This window comes from Cyclopterus lumpus, chromosome 8, assembly GCF_009769545.1.
Source record: "Cyclopterus lumpus isolate fCycLum1 chromosome 8, fCycLum1.pri, whole genome shotgun sequence".
Classification (NCBI taxonomy): domain Eukaryota; kingdom Metazoa; phylum Chordata; class Actinopteri; order Perciformes; family Cyclopteridae; genus Cyclopterus; species Cyclopterus lumpus.
The window spans coordinates 18051949-18071920 of NC_046973.1; the positions used below are offsets into that span (position 1 = coordinate 18051949).

At 42.0% G+C, this 19972-nt stretch overlaps 1 protein-coding gene across 4 annotated transcripts in view; it reads left to right on the forward strand.

Annotated features, from left to right (window-relative positions):
• The first annotated feature begins 121 nt into the window (after positions 1–121).
• brd4 (bromodomain containing 4) overlaps positions 122–19972 on the forward strand; it is a 23713-nt gene continuing 3862 nt past the window's right edge. The window contains exons 1-13 of one of the 4 annotated variants that reach the window (XM_034539565.1): positions 122–365; positions 14224–14608; positions 14964–15101; positions 15186–15321; positions 15429–15769; positions 15918–16337; positions 16425–16553; positions 16948–17178; positions 17272–17531; positions 17964–18295; positions 18402–18497; positions 18599–18982; positions 19467–19972. The exon at positions 19467–19972 is cut by the window's right edge and continues 478 nt beyond it. In XM_034539565.1, the coding sequence (XP_034395456.1) occupies positions 214–365; positions 14224–14608; positions 14964–15101; positions 15186–15321; positions 15429–15769; positions 15918–16337; positions 16425–16553; positions 16948–17178; positions 17272–17531; positions 17964–18295; positions 18402–18497; positions 18599–18982; positions 19467–19972 (3510 nt within the window). In that variant the 5' untranslated portion in view covers positions 122–213. Of the gene's footprint in view, positions 366–6169; positions 6855–14223; positions 14609–14963; positions 15102–15185; positions 15322–15428; positions 15770–15917; positions 16338–16424; positions 16554–16947; positions 17179–17271; positions 17532–17963; positions 18296–18401; positions 18498–18598; positions 18983–19466 lie in introns of those variants that run through there. The other 3 variants (XM_034539564.1, XM_034539567.1, XM_034539568.1) reach the window with 3 other exon arrangements.

A 19972-nucleotide genomic window follows, 5' to 3' on the forward strand; every position in this document is an offset into this window, starting at 1 on the left:
ATGCTTTTGGAAACAAACTGTTTTTATTAGTTTGCCTTTACTCTCACTTATGTTAGGAAGTTACATCATATATAATCTAATCAGAAACAGGGAGAAGACACCACAACGGGGTACTTTTGGGAACAGCATTGCTATCGTTTTTACTTTCACAGTTCTGTAGCTTTGTCCCAAAATGTCCCGTCGTCTTTACCAAGTGTATTGCCAGTTATCCTGATGCAGACATTTCTCTTCCCAGTCGCCAAGTCCGTAACACGGTCTTTACGTCCTCGACGAAAAGACCTACGCGTGACGTCATCGACAACGAGAGGTGTTCAGGATCCTCGGAGAGAAAGATCCCGCGCGCCCTGGCAACCTGATAAACCCAGGTAAACGCCGTTGTTTCAAACATTATTCTGCCAGTCTTGTTGTCTCGGCGAGCCGAACGAGTAAACCGCAAGAGACACGGTAACAGCGATGTAGGGGTTTGAGGGGTAGCGCTGTTGCCCGGCGCCCACTGAGACCGTTCACTTGCACGGCGGCCTGTTCTGGCTAACTAGCTTGCTAGCTAAAGCTAGTTGGCAGTTAATCAAAGACACAATAACCGCATCTACATTGTGTGTCTACCTGACACCCCTCGCTTGTCTCACACACTGCCGACCACAAATACGCTGTAAATTGACCGACTAAGGGTGCTACGACCACTGTGTACGGCATCTATTGCTAGTTTGCTCGTCGACTGTCTTGTGTTGTGGGAGACGGTGACGCCGTCACGGTGATGATGGCGCACACTCAGATTGGGGCTATTTGATGATAATGCAGTCAATGGAGCTGGTAACACGTATTACAACTGTAATGTTCATTTTCCAAAAGCTCGCCGTCATGTTAATGAAACGATATCGCGGCGTCTTCGTACGCTTTCAGCTCTGCTATTCACAGCACTGACGTCCATTACGAAACCCGGGCAATAATCTATGCCCTGTGGCCTAACGTTAGGATCTTGGCTTCTCGGCGATGGTCGCTCGCCAGCAGTCATTACTTTGCAATTCATATTTTTATTCACCAAATGTGGTTACGTTATGCATCTCACATAGACGTGGTGGAGTCTGCAGTGTGCATAAGACTCAATATGAGAGGGGGAGGGGGGGGGGGGGGTATTACAGACATAAAGCTATGGTATGTTCAAACAGATTACTCACGCAGGGGCCCGTTACTTAAGATAACTATCTCTCCCTCACAGGCGTGTAACCTTTTTTTAATTTTTATAATTTGAAAGCTTGACCGTCACTATAGTAGTTGGAAGCCCAATGTGTAACAACACACAGCTCTATCTAATGACAGACAGTAGCCCACCTGGGGTCACGTGCTAGTTTGGACTGGCTTCTTTGCCTAAAGGTGTACACAGACTTTAAAGCAGTTTAAAGTGTTAGTGCTACTGTAACTGTAAAACTAATATATACTTGTTATTTTTTCATCTTCCTCAAACACATGTTGGCAGTCTATTATGCAGAACTGTGTTGGTAACATTTCAAAGCCATAGGTCAGTTTTGTGATTACCTTGTCACTGATTAGGTATAAAACAAGTGTTATCACTGTTTTCACCTTGTGTGTAAATGAGAGGACCGACTGGGTAATGGCAGTTACCAGGTGGGAAGTTAATCAAAAAAGCTCAGATGGTTGAGCCATTTATTACATTATTGCACATTAATAATGTTCCTTGTTGAAATAGATCAACTGCACCATACACATATTTTTTAATATAATGACTGACTCAACGTGCTTGTAGATACTACTGGTTAAGTACAGAGCTTTTAATGACATACCTCAAAATACTAGTCTGGAATGATTTTTGGTTTTCCATTTGAAACCGTTGAAACTTCCTGCAACATTTCAGGGTATCTCAAACATTGCCGTGCAGGATGACGTGCATGTGTACTGCTTAGGTCTTATTTCTGCCTTGAATTTGGACATTATTATCATTTCCTACACGGAAGAATATATGTTTATTTCCCCCTTGTTTTTTAAATTCCTTTTTTGGTTCTCTTCTCCCTGGTTTGGTTGCCATGGTAACATCATCCTTGGCCTAGTTGTGAATGACCTCTGAATGAAACGGAGTGTGTGTGGTCAGTGAACAAATGAGCGAGCAAACAAAATCAGTTATAGTGCGTGAGAGTGTACATGCTTTATTTATTATCACTTTTGAATCATTGGTCGTGTCATGAAGTCGTCTACAACCATGACATGCGAGCAGTGCAACAACAATATTGCAGAGGTCAGCATTTGTTTTCTCTTTGGCCACATGAAAACAGTACGTCTCTGTCATATTGTGGTATGTTTGATAAGCAATGGACAATATTCACAATTTTGTATCGTTGTGTGATGATACATTTTTTAAATTAAAACCATTAACTACGGTCCACTTTCAAGGCCCAAACTGAACAAGGTTTAAATAAAATTTAGTTGAAGTTAAAGATTTGATCTTCACCTATATTTTCTAGAGCATTAGTTGGAGTGGACATTGCCACAATCAAGTCATACCCTACATAAACATAAACCTCCGTCAAACACCCTCTCATGTCACAGTGTTATGTTAACAATATGTACAATCACTCGCAAACATCGCAGAGATCATTGTATATCGGCACAACCCATGTCAAGATATCTGTATCTTAAAGAAACAGTGTGTAACATTTAGGGGGATTTATTATCAGCAATGGAATACAATATTACTAACTATGTTTTAATCAGTGTACAATCAACGGAAACTAAGAATTGTAGTATTTTCTTTCGCTTAGAAAAGGGCATTTATATATTTATCCTAGGGAGCAGGTCGTCTTCCACGGAATACGCCGCAATATTTCTACAGCAGCCCAGAACTTCCACAAACGAAGCAGGAGCCGATATGCCGCTGTGATGAAGTGAAGGATACTCGAGTTGATGGCAACTGCGCTTGTTACTGCGTGCAATAACATAGTTGCGAGTGAAAAGCCAATCCTTTATCCATACAACTCTGAACATGTAAACGATAGTGAAACCTAATTCGATCGCTCCCCGCCGATTACTTTATTTAGTGACTTTGTTGTCGTAAACCGAACTGTTGCTGCTCTATAAACAATATTTCTATATAATTCAAATACTAATTTGAATCCTGTTAAGAATGTTATATAGAGGAGCAGAGTATTGATAAGAGTAGCTCTTAGTTGTACTAAAATCCTAAAGATAACTATCACTACCTGTAGTTCTCCAACATGCTTTAAAAAGGAGGCCTAAACTGAGGGATGTTTAGTTGGTTGAAGTCTGCAACACACCACTAGTTGCCACTAAATCTTACACAATGGGCCTTTTAACTGTGGAGAGCAGTGCCAGGATGTATGGCATAAGACAGAGTGTCTTGTGGGTTTAGACATTAACTGAATAAATGTACTGAGTAATACCTGAAAGTCCGTCAAGTCTGTAAAAGGGACAAAAATTTCAAAATAAAGGTCTGAGTCTAAATATTCACACTACTTTTACTCGGTTTTTGGTCTCTCCCAACTCCTGGGGTATTATCTGATGCTTTTGTGTTCGCAGCAACACATATTTTTAGCCACTCAAAATAAAGGTCCGCCAAAAGAAATGTGCACAGTGTACATTTACATTATTCTTTAGGGCTGCATGATATTGGCCCAAATTATGTTGAACTTTATAGAGATCATTATTCAATGATTCAATGTATTGCACTTTAACATTGTAATAAAGAAAGCATTGATTTGATTTCCATGTTGTGCTACACTCCTGCTAATATACAAATTAGGACCACATGATATTGGAAACAAACCGACATTGCAATTTAACTTTCTTTGATATTGTAACATTGAAAGAATATCCACCCTAAATTATGTAGGCTACAAGAGTGGATAACCATTGGCAGATGCGCCTGCACTCGGAGAGCAGATGGTCCAAACATAACATACAGTATATTACTGCCGCCGTAACATTCAAGAAAGTTTCTCGTAGACTGACGAGACGGCTTCCCAAAAGTAAAGCCAAAACATCTCAACCGTCAGCAGATGGCTGGTGGGTAGGTTAGGCAGTGCTTGATTTGATTTGCTGCTGAGTTTTCCATGAGCGTGGCATGTATTTTAAATGTCAATATCGCAGGCGATAGTGTTCATCTTATATATTGATATTTTATAGATATCCTAACTTTTAGTCTCTAGCATGGTTCAAGCTTTCTTTTAGAACTACAGAAGCATTCTTTGTTAAATTAAATGCATTCTCAAATGACTAAAAGGCTTTTGTTATTATTACTATTAAGTACCTCTTTTTCCACCCTTCTCCTTACTATTGTTTTTTTCCTGGACAAAACTGAATATATAAGTACCATGTCAAGTTGGCAAATTGCCTGTTCCTTGGTTTCTCTTCACTGTGTGTCCCTGTAGATTTAAGCTTCTCCGGTGCTCCGATGATTAATGGAAGCGCTTCCGACTTTCTTGCAGAGTCTCATCTCTGTGTGTACTGCGGCCTCTTCATCTGACCCAACCCCCAGTCTAAATGCAACCCTATGCTCCTCTTTTCCCCCTTCCTCTTGCTATCGCCCCTCCCTCCCTTCTCCCCTGTGTCTGAATACGATCTCCCCCACCCTTCCAGTGACAGGGCCATCGGTTTGGCCTCCTCTGAATTGCTGTAGGTTGGAGCTTTGTCACTCTAGCAGCTGCTGTATTGTCTTTGGGGATGGTACATATGGCACGTGGACAGAGAAGTAGGTCTGTAAGGACATACTCAGTGTCTGGCTGCAGCACAGATGAGCTACTTTTATTTTTGGGGGAAAACCAGCATTGTGCATTGCTCTCACAAGTCACCTGAGTTGCTCTGCTTTATACCTGGTGGATCTATACTTGCCCGATCTCTTAGGCTTTTGACATCTGACTCTCATTCAACTTGCCACTGGTAGTATGTATATTAATAGCTATGTGGACATATAATGTGGCTGGTTTGATATACTCAAATGCAATATTTAATGTGGTCAAGAAATGTCACCATGAACCAAACAGTGACTTTTGTTAACTGTTAGATACATACTGATTCTGCAATCGTCACAGAGTGAGATTCATGTCCCTTTTGGCCCTTTTGTTGGCATCATTCATATATTACGTGGCAGCATTTAATATCACTTCTGTAATTTTAATTGTGGTGCAAAAATGGTTACTTGGTAATTAGCTGCTAAGAACTTGTTTTGTGAATTATTATCGTCACATCTTTTGATTTAGATCAGATTGACCTGTACCTTGCATGCTGTGTGATCATAAAGATGTCCTGAACATGATTTAGAGATGATGGTGTTTCTGGGACTGCTGAGTTCATGTTGGTCCCCGAGACGTCCTGAACATCAATTCTGGCTCAAGAAATCATGGCGTATGGTCTCTTGATCTGATCACTTCAGTTTTCTTTCATGTCCCAAGTTTGACTGCTGCTCTATGTTATGTCCTGAATTCAGATTATTCACTTGAGTTTACCTGCAGCCTTGCGTTGTACAAGACGCAGCCTCTGCTTTTGTTTGTCCAAGTTGTTGGTGTCATAGTGCACATACTACTTAGCTTAATTTATTGAGTTCAACATTTCAAATTAGCTCTGTGGTTGTGAGTTACAACATTGCTTGCTTTTGAGGCAAAGTATACTTGTGATTTACCTTAGTTTCACACAAAAATCAATTTTAATTTGTTGATAACAGTGCTGCAACAATGATAGATTTTTTAAATATTAAGTGGTCATTTTGGTAACCCTGACCGTGGTCTCTTTGCTTGAATTATATGTGATTTAGAGATGCCGGTGTTACTGCAGAGTTAATATTATTGATATGGACCAATGTCAAATATTTGCCCAAAAAACTAAAGTAAACTGTTGTGCAGCTTTATATGTATTGAGTAATCCATCCACTGGAATGGCAGTGGTCTATATCAGGAGAGGATGGAGTGCAGATAAGGGGATGGGTGGGGGCCTTAAATTGGTGTGGAAGGCATACAAGATCACTCCAAGGGAGTTGAGTGAGTGGGGGTGGGGCATGATGAAATGGACTGAGGAGAAGACAGGAAGGGGGTGGGGTGTTAAAGGTATAAGAGTGTGAGCAAGAGAGAGAGAGAGAGGAGAGCGCAAGGACCTAAAGCTATTGATGGGAAGGCGGGGAGGGGTGGAATGAGCAAGCGCGTAGGAGGGAGGGAGGGTTGTGTGGGCTGAGGCTCTGCTGAATAAGGAAGCAGCAGAGCCATTTTTACTGTTGAGTAACTGCATGCAGATCTGCCTCTGCTAGAGAGAGGGTGAGAGAGCGAGCAAGAGGAATAAAGTGCTCCTCCTGGATCTTATCGGAGCCCTCTCTCCCCTCTCTCGCCTTCCCCTCTCCTTCTTGCTTTCAGTTTGTGTCCATTTAAGTTGGGGACGCCCTGGAGAGGACACACAATGGATCGAAGAGCCTGTGGCAACTGGGCCGTTGTACTGCTGAGAGGGGGATGGGGTAGAGAGAGGACCGGTTCACACAGCTAACACAGCCTGCCGGCTGTAGGCTTCCACAGCCTTTCCTCCCCGCCTGGACCCACTGTTTCCAGGCTGGGGCCTTTTTTTTGTGGAACAGCTATCCTCAAAACTCCGCTTGGACTACACTAAGGATTACTCATTGTGTTCTGTCGGATTTTAGGATACACACTGAAAAATATATCACTCTGGCGTTTTGGATGAGAGAAAAGAAAAAACAAACTTCGGTGTAATTCTTCTTGCCCGTTTTTGGTTTCTGTTTAGCGGAGTTCATAAATGGATTACAAGATGCATGCCAAATCAAACGATTTGCTGGATTTTCAAAAACTGGACGCCCTTCTGGAAAAAATTGCACATTCAGTCTCTGTGAAAAGGTAAAGTTATCTGGTGGAGTTGACTCCTACAACGTTTTCAGACATTTAACAGAGTCACTAAAGATTGTACAACCACACAGACAAAATATCATCGGTTGAAACTCATGGTTTAAAAACTTGCATGGTTAAATCAAAGACAGCCTTGAGTAAATGGGCTCTTGGGACTATCATGTTGCTTGGCCCAGCGCAACAATCCAGTTTTGATGTGTTGTGTTGGGCATAGTATTGTAATCCAGATTTCAGCCAGGAGCCATTACCCCTTGGTGTGAGAGGGAGGTGTGGAGGAAGGGTTAGTTCAGAGGAAGAAGGGGGTTGTGTGTATGGCGGTTGTAAAAATGTCTCCTAATTCCTGGAAGGGTTTGGCTTGCTCATCCTTAGCAGCTGGAAGTTGAACCTGAAGGGCTGGCATGATTCCTGCCTTTTCCTGTTGATGGTGTGCCTGACTCACAGTTGGTCTATTTAAGTCACTGACTCATTCAGTACGTGCTTATAATCAATACTAGGAAACGTATTGAGATCTGCAACACCCATAAGACAAACAAAACTGTCCAAATATTTCTGTGTGTAACTGCCATTTGTCTATAAATGCACTGAAGTCACACATGCCATGGGGTAATTACTATTGAATTGGTAAGCTTCCAAATGTAGGCGTATGGAAACATCGAGAATAAAAATACAACACACATTTGCCAAGAAGTGTAGTGTTACCATAGAAATGTGTTTTTCTTGAAGCCAAGTTTCAGAGGCAACAGACCGATAGCACATGATACAAGGTGGAGACATGTATATTTTTGGTGTATAATTGTACTACTTTGCCAGTACTCAGCCTCACACTGTACAATTTTTAAGAAATGTTTAGAGCTTGTTATGCTGCAGTGTACATCACCTTAATACTGTTTATTATTTCTCTACAGTTGTGGATAATGGCACTTTGTTGTGCAGCTGAGCATATTTAGATTGAATCATAACATTACTGGTAATACTATTACTACTGGTAAGGCTAATTGTAATATAATTGGTACTCAGTATATGCAATATTGATTTTGAATGGAGAAATAAATACATTTAACCGTGACATCCTGAACTAGGCATACCAATTCTAAGCTTAACCGTTGCCTAACAGATCATCAAACACGTTAATAATAAAAACAATAAAAGCTTACATAAATAAATCCATGCATTGCCTTCATCAAAGCTTTTTTTTTTTTTTACACAGTTGCTTATAGCAGCACAATATTTGTATATTTGAATGATAAATGGGATTAACGCGGCCTTATTTTGGTTAGAAAACACATTCCATTAAAAACTGCTGCTCCTGCCTGTCGTTATTTACAAAAGATATGACGAAAATAAGGATAAAATACCATTCTTGACTTCATGCTGGCTTTATTGTAGATCATAACATGCTTTCATGCACTGAGACAACAATTGCCTTTCATATGCCATTTGGTTGTAATTGAGGGTCTTTGGCCCATTTTCTGTTCTGCTCTAGTTGATCCTTAATTGCTGAATAAGCACTGGAGGCAGCAGATGAAAGAATCAATGATTTCAGTAATTTAGTGCAGTTTCTTTTTATCTTTCACATGCACCTTATTTCTTTTGTACATAAGTTAGAATTTCAATTAAATTAAATTCAGTTTATTTATTATAAGACTACAGACTGACAAAACGGCTCCTTTTTACCTTGACGTTCTTGTCATATGGAGGCGGTGTGCCATCATCGGAGGTTCCGATCCCACTTTATTATACTCTTATTTGCTGAAAACACTCTGGTTACTGATTTCCAAGAGATGCATGACGAAGTGTTGTACCAACCTGACACAATGAATCCTAAATCACTCATATTCCTAATGGGGATCAATCTGTCAACATTTAACATTGTCTCAGGCTTATCTTATATTTTTGTCCATCTCTTTCATTTTTATTATTGGTTAAGGTTAATAACCATATCAGGATAACGTGTCCATCATTTACATTCAGACCCGTTCTTGAATCTTCACTTATTGAAACTGGATAAACCCAGAACCCCTTTGAGTTCATGAAACAGAAATACCCTTACACTCTTCATCTGCTAAGCAATTTAGAGGGAAAATAGACACACTTAACATGAGTGCAGAGAGGCCAGTAAATAAGAGCGTCAATGGAATCAATACGTTGATGTGTATCTGCAGATGGAGGAGCATTAGAGCGGAGCTGCTCCCTGAGAAGTGTTGATGGTGGTTTTATGAAAGAGAAAAAGCCCAGTGAATACAAGTGTTGTTGTATGCCTTTCTGTGGTCTTATTAATTATTTAGTCATTTTACTTTCAGGAAAAACACAGGCCATCATTCTGACACTTAGTGAGGTCCTCAGGTGGAATCTGCAGGCCTACATTTGTGTCTGGAATCACCCCCAATCTCCCCCTACATGAATGATTAATAGCTTGCTTTCATTGGGAATGCAGACATCTTGCTGTCACTGTGACGGTCACTGTGAGGCTGTGCACAGGACCAGGTTTCTCGGTGTGAGATGTGAATCCCCCACCCCGGTATTCAGAGCCACTTCCTCCCCAGAAAACATTCCACAGCCGTCTACAGTGATGTATGTCCAGGTCAAGGATCAACTGGTATTCCAGAGCTGAGAGCAATGTAGGACTTGCAGCAACAGGAAGTGGACCTCTTGATTGACCCCTGTTGGGGGCTTCTGTAGAGTTGATTAGTCTTGCGTGCCACCATTGCTCTTACACGAGGAAAGCAGGTCATTGAGAGTGGTTTACACAAATGTAACACATAGACTAGTTGAATATCATGTAACTATTGACATCAACAACTATTACTCGGTTAAAAAAAAAGAACGAAAGGGGGAGACAACCCGAGATTAACACATTACTTTAGTTCGAAATAACTTACTTAAAAAAATAAACTTGAACCGGCTCGGCAGTTTCCCTTTGTCAATTTCATTTCAACATCCAATGAAATAAAAACGGTTGTGTTCATGTTTGTTTTTTTCGGGCTTGACTTGCAAATGACAAACCACCAAACCGCTGCATTGTAATCATTTGGCATAATTCTCAATGTTTCTTGCGACACAGAAGAAGTTCTGCAAAGAAACGTTTTTGCTCTGGAGTTTGTTATTCCTAACAATAAGGCTTGTTTGGGTAAAAGGGCCTACATTACATTTATGCCTGCAATAGACTGTCCTTGCATAACATTGTGACATGATGCAAGAGTAACTACATTTGACAGACAAGAATAGAGGAAGTTTTATTTTGACTCCAGCATTTATAAATCACCAGCAAAATATTGCCTCTACGTCTGTCTGTGATCACCTGTTTTGTGTTTCAATGAGATAACAAAGAACAAAACAAAAATACTTAGTAATCATTATGACTTAGTAGAAAACGTGAATGAAAACCTTTTTCCGTATCATCATAATGGTCTCTGAAGCGCAAACAGAGAATTAAAGGCATTTCTTTTCAGAGTGTCTCAAAACTGGTATTTGTTACGTGAACATAGTAGGCTCAAGTTGGCTAAGTACCATCATTAATAATGTATCATTGTAGCAACATGTTGCAAGTTGATTGAAGTGTGTAAGATAATACCTGTCTCCATTTTCATGACAGGGCAATGTGGGGTTGTCTTGTACCTTTTAAAAAATATATATTTTAATAAGACTTTCTGTGCGTGAAAGTGAAATGACTGTGTGCAACATGTACATGCAGATCACAAACTTGATGAGTTGGCGAGCTTTTCATGTGTTGTTATAAAAGAACAAGATGGATTGCAGGGAGGTCTAACAAATTGTAGCAGTGTTGTAATGTCAATGATTGTTGCTGGGAGTGTGCATGTTAATGAGCTGTTAACCTTGATTTTGGGTTTATCACAAACATCTACCAATGTGTATAACACAGCAAAATATAACTTTGCATATGCAACACGTCGTTAGAAAGCCGGAAGTCTCCTCTAGAGTCTAGACGAAGGGATTGACAAGTCTAACCTAACTGTTACTAATAAAATGCAGTCAAAACAAAAACGGAGCAAATCCACGTTTTACATGGCCCGCCAAAGAGAGCCAGGTCTCCTGGCTTCAATACAACACACACACAAAAATAGGTTTGTAGTAAAAAAAACTTTTTACAGTTTCTGATGCCGCTAGCTCCGTGCTAACATCCGCTAATACATCCGCTAATATATCCACTCGTATAGTTTTCGCCGTCGAAATGAGAAAATCTATATTTTCTTTGCAAAGATGAGGATTTCTTGAATGCTGGGATACCAAACATGGCCATGTTAATTGACGTGGTCTGCGTGAGCAAGCCGTACAAAGGGAAGGGGAGGGTTTTTGAGGACGGCGGCGTCCTACCGGAGTTGAAGAGGTTAAAGACCATCTGTCAGTATTTGTATGAAGACGAGACGTCACTCAATGCAGCACTGGAGGCCAGCTGTACTCGTATTGTGCGTGCGTGCGTGCGTGCGTGCGTGCGTGCGTGCGTGCGTGTGTGTGTGTGAGAGAATATGTTGTCTTTCTAGTTTGTTGCATCGCCTTAGACTAAACAAAGTTGCTCTTGTCTCCTTAATATTCACCCAGGACAGTTGGCTTGGTTTTGTGTCACATTTAAAACATTGCTATCAAAAACAGCAACTGGAAATGAGTACAAAACTGTATACATGGAAATGTATACAGCTGAAATTAATGTAGCTGAAGCTGTTGAGTTGGACACAATATCACAAACACCTGTAGAATCCAATGCCTTGTCAGAGAGGTATCGATTGTGGTCAGGTAACCTTTTCCCTTCACAGCTTGTGTTAACTAATACTAGGCACCAGACACAAGAGGACTTGCAACATCCAAATACATTTGCTAGCTTGCTGATCAGAGTTAAGCACATCTCACTCAAAATATGATTGCACTACTATAGGCTGTGCTTTTGTGCCTGTTCTGCCAATGGTCACATCCCAACCTTGTGATGGTACAGGTTGTTGTTTTTCTTCCAGCTCATAGAAAGCATGTAAGGTGACTCGACCCGTTGTGCGTTGTTGGTGACACTTGAAGTTGTTAAATGTAGGCTGATTAGTCTAAATAATTGTATTTGTTTAAACTTGTTGTAAAGCCAATTCAGCCCACTTTAAAATATTACAGAATTTTCTTTTCGTTTTGCACATTTGGACCTAGACAAGTTCTGCGCTTATTTCATTGTGAGGTTTTTCTAGCTTGCAGCCACAAAAGTTCCATCTGTGTTAAACGTTTTTTAATTCTTTTTTCTTTTCTTTTTATGTTTTTGTCAGTGTTGTTTGAGTGCCTCCGGGAGGCCAAGGCTGCGATCATGTGGTGTGCTAGCTATCCCTCTTTCTCCGAAAGTGACTCATCAAGAATGAGATTAGTCGTGTGTGTGTGTGTGTGTGTGTGTGTGTGTGTGTGTGTGTGTGTGTGTGTGTGTGTGTGTGTGTGTGTGTGTGTGTGTGTGTGTGTGTGTGTGTGTGTGTGTGTGTGTGTGTGTGTGTGTGTGTGTGTGTGTGTGTGTGTGTGTGTGTGTGTGTGTGTGTGTGTATTCTTAAGTCCCTGTTGTGGGGGTGGGTTTAGGTATGCAAGACGGGGGGAACAACTTGTTTCAAATAGAGGATTGAATACCGTATGATCAGTGCTTTGTCCCAGAACATGTTCCCCAGTCTATTTTTAGTCATGTTTTCTCGATTTATTATTTGGCCGAGTGTGTATCTTGAATGAGATGTCCCTGACTGCCTTGGAGAGAACGTTATGTTGGACTGAGCATTGTGTAGTGGAACACGTAGTCCCCCAGCAGCCAGATGACGCTGACTCCCCCTCCAGCCCTGTGCACCCACATCCCTAAACACTCCCAGGTCCTTAGACGGTGGAGAAAGACAACGATCTACTGAAAACACATGCGCAAAGAAAACGAAAACAGTGAATTTATATTTGTTTAATTAATTTCAGTAGAACGATATCAACTTTTATATCTTAAGTCGCAACTAAAGGCTGCTGGTCGTAACCTTTAGTGGTGCGTTCAGTGCTCTATGCTAAGTAGAAATTAAATAATGACGAGGGTTTAATTATCACACCATCATAATGTCTGGGTGATAATATTTAGTTGGTCTGCTGTTATTTTGAAGTAAAATCTGTAAAGTCTGTGGAAACGGTAAAGAAAATGGAATCCGAAAGATTCATAACGTTAACTACTTTGAAGCTTTGTTTGTACTCGCCATAGTGAGGCTCGCGCCAAGTGCACGCCCCCAGAAAATGATGTTATCAAGGCTTGCATGTTGTCCGCGATTGATCTGCAATATTGTGCCATTAACATGTCTGAGGCATTTACAAAGACGGGCCAATTCATTTTTAAATGCTTTAGAAACGGGTCTTACAAATCTACATTTGAGTATATATTCTGCCGGCCAAATCAAATAGTTTTCAGTATATTCAACCATTGTTTCATTCCAATGCATTTAATGTTGCCTTCTTTCTTTAAAGGTCTTGTATAAAGGAAATACATTAGCTCATGAATATGTGGTATAAAGTTACAGTTGATAATGATTACATCTCCTCAGCATTGTGTAGGTATGGTGTTTTGCAGGAAGCACTCCTTGCTTCATCAGAGAACATTTTGTTTGTCGCCCTATAGCGTTTCAGAGAATACTGCCACAGAGCTTTGTAGCTTGCCACCTGTAGAGGGGGGCGCCATGATGCCAAGCATGAGTACAACAAGCAAAAAAGAGAGCAGGCATATGGAGAACGCTAAATGCGGGTTTTCAGATGCATGGGAAAGAGACGGCAAAGTAGTTTGTTTATTTAAGGATTTTAAATTAACTTGTGCTGAGTAATATGGCTCAGCAGCTCTACCAGAAACATCTCTAAATGTACGGCGGAGCACATAGTGTAGAGATCATTCTCTCAATCTTAGTTTTGAGAGTGAGTTGGTTAAAAATGCCTTTTAATATTAGTGTGGAAAAACCCTTCGATTGTCTATATACTATCCATAAGCCGAATGCCCTGTTCACTAATTTACTATAGTTTGTTTTACTGCTGACCAGAGCTATATTTGCAATACCTTTTATAAGATTGTATTTGGCAACCAGCCCATTAAAAATTAGTAATTTTCTTCATGTGACACTGAGCACAACTGTGTCCAATTGTCTTTATACATCCAATACAGCTGCAGCTCCAATGGAGGGGAAAACTAAATATTCAATGTGGAATAATAAAACGATAGTAAAGGACTGGTATGCCACAACCGTACCAAAAGATAAACAATACACTGACTAATGATTCAAATAAAATGTTGTTAATGACCGTGCTACTAACAATATAAAGATACATTTTATTGAAGGCTGTTTAAAAAGATGCTAATGACTATGCTTTTTTTTTTTTCATTCTCCAGAGAGTCCAGCGAGGAGTGCAATGGGATCAGTGGTGCTCTGTCAGTGGAGTCTGTGCCGGGGCCAAGACTGAACTGGTGTCCTGCCAACACCACTACCCCTGCCCCTGCAGCTCCAGCTCCAGCTCCAGCTCTGGGGCCTGAGCCCAACCCTGTTAGAATGGGGGACGGTCTGGATGCAGCACAGATGTCGGGCAGCAGCAGCAGCCAGGGGCAGGCCCAGCAAATGGGCAATCCCCCACCCCCAGAGTACATCAATCCCAACAGGCCAAAGCGCCAGACCAATCAGCTGCAGTACCTGCTCAAGGTGGTGGTGAAGGGCCTGTGGAAGCACCAGTTTGCCTGGCCCTTTCATATACCAGTGGATGCGATCAAACTTAACCTGCCTGTGAGTGCGAGCTTTGTCCCTTTTTTGTGTATGATGGCACTTACCTCAAAACTGTAACACATCAACTTGGTTCTTACTGGTTGATGATTTATAATTATTGCTGTGTACAAAGTAGACCCCTCTACTTTTTTGTGTTTGTGTATATAGAGGATTGTTTGAGATATTGGGGCTCATTTCCCTCATTTTAGAGGAAGCTAAATGGTGCCATTTATTCTTTTAAATGTGAAAACAACTTTCACACACATTATACACTGTCTTTATACAACTTTTGGACGAATATTTGATGCTTATTGATGAACAATGGACATTGTGTCCGTAGAGAATGTCGCATAAAGTCTTACTTACTTTTTTTCAGGACTACTACACAATAATCAAAATTCCCATGGACATGGGAACAATCAAGAGAAGGCTTGAGAACAGTTACTACTGGAATGCCCAAGAATGTATCCAAGACTTCAACACAATGTTTACCAACTGCTACATATACAACAAGGTAACATAGTTGAAGACTGGAGCCATTGTTAACATAAAGTGCCAAAGATTCTCTTTTGCTAAGAGTATTTGTCTCCCCCTGCAGCCTGGAGATGACATAGTCTTAATGGCTGAGGCTCTAGAGAAGGTTTTCCTTCAAAGGGTCACTGAAATGCCTGAGGAAGAAACTGAGATTGTTGTCATGACAGGGAAGGGCCGTGGCCGTGGCCGAAGAGACGGAGGTATGTAATTTACCGCTTTGCACCATGTTTAACTATCAACACATTGTCTTCGGGTTGACCTCCTGTGAGACATAATGTTTATCCAAGTGTCTTGTTCTCTCGTCAAGGTCTGAGCTTGAAACCAGGGGCCATCATCGATTCATCGTCCACGACTCCTCAAACACGTGGTCTGTCAAATCTCTCGGCAGCACCGCTGATCAGAGGACCGGTGCAGGGCCCTCCTTCACTACCTCCCCAGCCTTTGATGCAGGCCCTGCCGTCCCACGTGCCCCCAATGTTACCCAGTCATGCGCCACAGCTTGGAGCTCCCTACTCCCTGGGCCAATCAGACTGTGCACCTCAAGTTCCCATTCTGACTTCTGTGCCTCCCCCTGTTCAGACATCCCTTCCCCCAGCATCCATCCAGAGCACTGCCCCCATGCTGCAGAACTCTATAACCATGACCAAAGTGAGTTTGATTGACACAGGGAAATATGCTGGGGCAGGTGGACACATTTTTGACTGCTTGGGAGGATTAGACAGGTTTAATTCTAATCTCTTCTTTTTTTGCTCTTTTACTCCATTTCTCTGCTCTCTTTGTATTAACCTCTATCTAGCAAAGAAAGAGCCAGAAAAGGAAAGCTGACACTACAACACCCACAGCCAATGACCAACTGAGTGAGTCTTCACCAGCAGAGTCCAAATCTGGGAAGACACTACCCAGGCGAGAGAGTACCCGGCCTACGAAACTGATAAAGAAGGATGCACCAGACTCCCAACATCACATAGGCATGGGCATGGGCATGGGCATGGGCATGGGCATGGGCATGGGCATGGGACTGAGTGGACCAAGTGGAGGTCATAGCCCAAAACCACAAGATCAGCTGGGTTACTGTGCTAGTCTGGTTAGGGATATGTTGTCCAAGAAGCATGCTGGGTACGCCTGGCCATTTTATAAACCTGTTGACGTGGATGCACTGGGACTACACGATTATCACGACATCATCAAATATCCAATGGACCTCAGCGGCATCAAGGTGTGTTGAAGATGCGACATCACAAGGTTTTGAATAGAGAGGGTTTGTGGCATGGCAGGTAATGAGTATCCTCGATGTGTTTAATAGGTAAAGCTGGAGAACAGGCAATACCGGGAACCCCAGGAGTTTGCTGCTGACGTACGATTAATGTTTTCCAACTGCTACAAATACAATCCACCAGACCACGAGGTGGTAGCTATGGCTCGCAAGCTACAGGTAAACATAGGCTAACATGCAGACAATGTTGTGAAGGCGTGCGTGTGTGATCATGTTTTTATTTGCAAGAAAAACATATTTTTGATTGTATGTAGTTAAGTTACTCTCAAAAGTCAATGTACTTTCTCTTTACTTTCAAAATGAAAAAAACATGTTCATGTTGTTGACTATAAATCTAGAGGTGAAATAACATAACGTTGTTGAACGATAAAACTTCTTGACCAGTGGTTTGTTATGTTTGGTCATGTTTTTTTCGATATGCCCATTCCATCGCATCTCACAATTGTTTGTCCTAATATTTGTTGTTGTGGTGTTTTGACTCTCTTCCTACAAACATACACTTTACTCCAAACATATGCTTTACTTCACTTGTTTGTTTCTTTTAATTTCATAGGATGTCTTTGAGATGCGCTTTGCCAAGATGCCAGATGAACTTGAGATCAAGCCTCTAGTTTCTGCCCCAGCTCTTACTCTTCACCATCCTGCCCCTGTTAAGCCCCAGCCTCCTTTGGCCCACGTTGCCTCATCTACAGACAGCTCCAGTGATTCGTCCTCTGAGTCTGAGTCTTCAACAGATGACTCCGAAGAGGAAAGAGCCAACAGGTTGGCAGAGCTCCAGGATCAGGTCAGTGACTAGAGTAGATTCAAGATGGCAGCAAAGGTATTGTCCAGTTCTTGTTACAATTTTGTTGAGAACTTGTCTCTTCTCTTGATACAGTTGAAGGCTGTCCATGAGCAGCTGGCAGCCTTGTCCCAACCACAAGCCAGCAAACCAAAGAGAAAAGAGAAGGAGAAGGAGAAGGAAAAGGAGAAAGAGAAGAAGGAGAAGGAGAAGAAAAAAGAAAAGCATAAGAAGAAAGGAGGCATGTCTGGCCTTGTAGATGAGATCCAGGATGCTACGCCTCTGCCGCAGCTCTCTAAGAAGACAAAGACTAGTAACAATAACAACAAAGATGTTGTACCCAAGAAGAAACCTAGGTGGGAATTAAACTTGTATACAGGATGTCAGTTAGAACATCTCCCTGATATTAGATATTTCTTTAACAGCTTTGCCATTTACCCGTACTCAATTTTGTATCCACCTTCTTTTTTATAATTTCACTGTGTAATTGTAGGCATCGTTGAGGCTAAATTATGATCCTCAGTCATCTGAGGACACAGGAAATGCTTTTCCTGTAAAAAAGACATAATCCTTAAAAAGGTGATTGGGGTATTACAAGAATATGATTGATTGGTATCTTTGAGTTGACTCGGTTGTATGTATGTTGAGATATTCTCTATGTTTGGTAGGGGATCTTTATTATATATTCTTCACCTGTAGCTTTGAAGCTGTTTTTCTAAAGAGTTGCTGTATAGGTAAAGGCTTCTCAATGTTGCATATTGGTAAATTACACCTTTTTTTGCCTCTAGTAAAAAGGAAGGGATGAAAAGCAATCATCCCTCCAACCTGCTGCCTGTTCCCGGCATTGAAGATGACCTGGGGGCCGCTGGGTCATCAGCAACCGGAGAAAAGTGCAGGCCTATGACGTACGAGGAGAAGAGGCAGTTAAGCTTGGACATCAACAAACTTCCTGGTGACAAGCTTGGCCGTGTAGTGCATATCATTCAGTCCCGAGAGCCCTCACTCAAAAACTCAAACCCTGATGAGATTGAGATTGACTTTGAGACGTTAAAACCCTCCACTCTGCGCGAGCTGGAGAGATATGTCTCGTCCTGCCTCCGCAAGAAGAAAAAGGTTCAAGGTAAGTCAAACCAGCAAGGTAGTTCATCACCTGAGTCTGGGATTTTCTAGTTTTATTATTTTATACCTCATTGGAAATCCATGAACACATAGTTGTTGTTTTGCAGTTGAGAAGCCTGTGGAGTCCATGGCTACCTCCAAAAAGACTGGATCCTCTTCAGAGAGCAGTGGCTCCAGCACAGACAGCGAAGCTGAGGGGACAGGTGACTTACTGCAAATATGGCAATTCAAATGCTCACAATAAAAAAAAAATTGAAAAGTAAAATCCATAATCCTAATTTCAAATTATTGTTTTTTTTCCCAGGAATAATAAAGCATCGGAAGAAAAAGGGCTTGTCTGTGAAGGAGGGGAAAAAGACCCATCCTCATGTACACATTCAGAGTGGCCCTGCTCAGATTGGGCTTCATTCCCAAATTGCAGGCCTTCAGTCTAGCAGTCAGATGAAGCAGCAACCTCAGCAACCCCCTGCAGGCTTCAGTGCTCCCCCTGTAGCTGCTCTGGAGTCTTCCCAGTTACTGGAGACTAGCTTTGACTCCCTGCCGCCTTTCGGGCAGCCCCTCATGCATCTAACGCACCACACAGGTAACTCCTCGCCTGCGCCTCCACACCTCAACGCTCATTCTGCTGGTCCAGTGTCCCCTGAGACCCACCCCTTCCTCAACCAACATCCCGTCCTCACATCTCCAGGTAAGGGTGTATGTCACTTATGACAGGTACAATACTAATCACTACTTGGATTTTGTGTGCAGGAGTAACTGCAATAGCTCAAAGAATACGCATCTTACAAAGTTAACCAGACGCACCATATACATACATAGTGAAATGAAACTAATATTAATTGTAAACCACACTTAAACTGATCTATTTCGCTCTTACTCCAACCCGTTTTTTAACTTGGGAGAGCAAGCGGATGGAGAACCTACACTGACCTAAAGATTCCATTAATCAGACCTCACGCTTTGATTTTCACTCATCATTTTAGTATTTTTATGAACTCCTGTGATAAGATCCCAAAAAATATCTATATAAAATGCATGTACACATTTTTGAAAATTGAACTGCTGTTTTCTATTTTTTGAGTAAATATTGTCAAAGATCACAAGCAGAAAAAAATATCGTATTCATTGTGTGTTATGTCTCTGCTTCCTTTCCTGGAACTGTGCAACCTTAGCTTTGCACATTTCCATGCCTCAGCAGCCTTCTCGACCCAGTCACAAGGCAGCGCCTCTTCATCCCAAACCCCCTCAGCAGCAACCAGCACCTCCTCCCCAGCAGCAGCCAACCATGCAGCAGCAGCAGCCAACCCTGCAGCAACAGCAGCTCCAGCCCCAGTCAGCAGCAGCACCACCAACACCGCCAACACCGCCACCACCACCGCCACCACCACCACAGCACCAGCTTTCCTCTCAGATCCTCCACCCTTCCCATCCACTGCACCAGCGGCCCTTGTCCCCTCCAACACTCACACCCCAGGGCTTGCTGTCTTCCCAGCCTCCCCAGATGCTGCTGGAGGATGATGAAGAGCCAGGGTCTACAACGCCTATGAACCAAGTACAATTATACCTGCAGCAGTTCCAGCAAGCCCGCCAGCCACCGCAGTCTATGCAGTCGCTCCAGGCGCAGGCTCGTCAGCAGCAGCAGCAACAACAACAACAACAACAACAGCAGCAGCAGCAG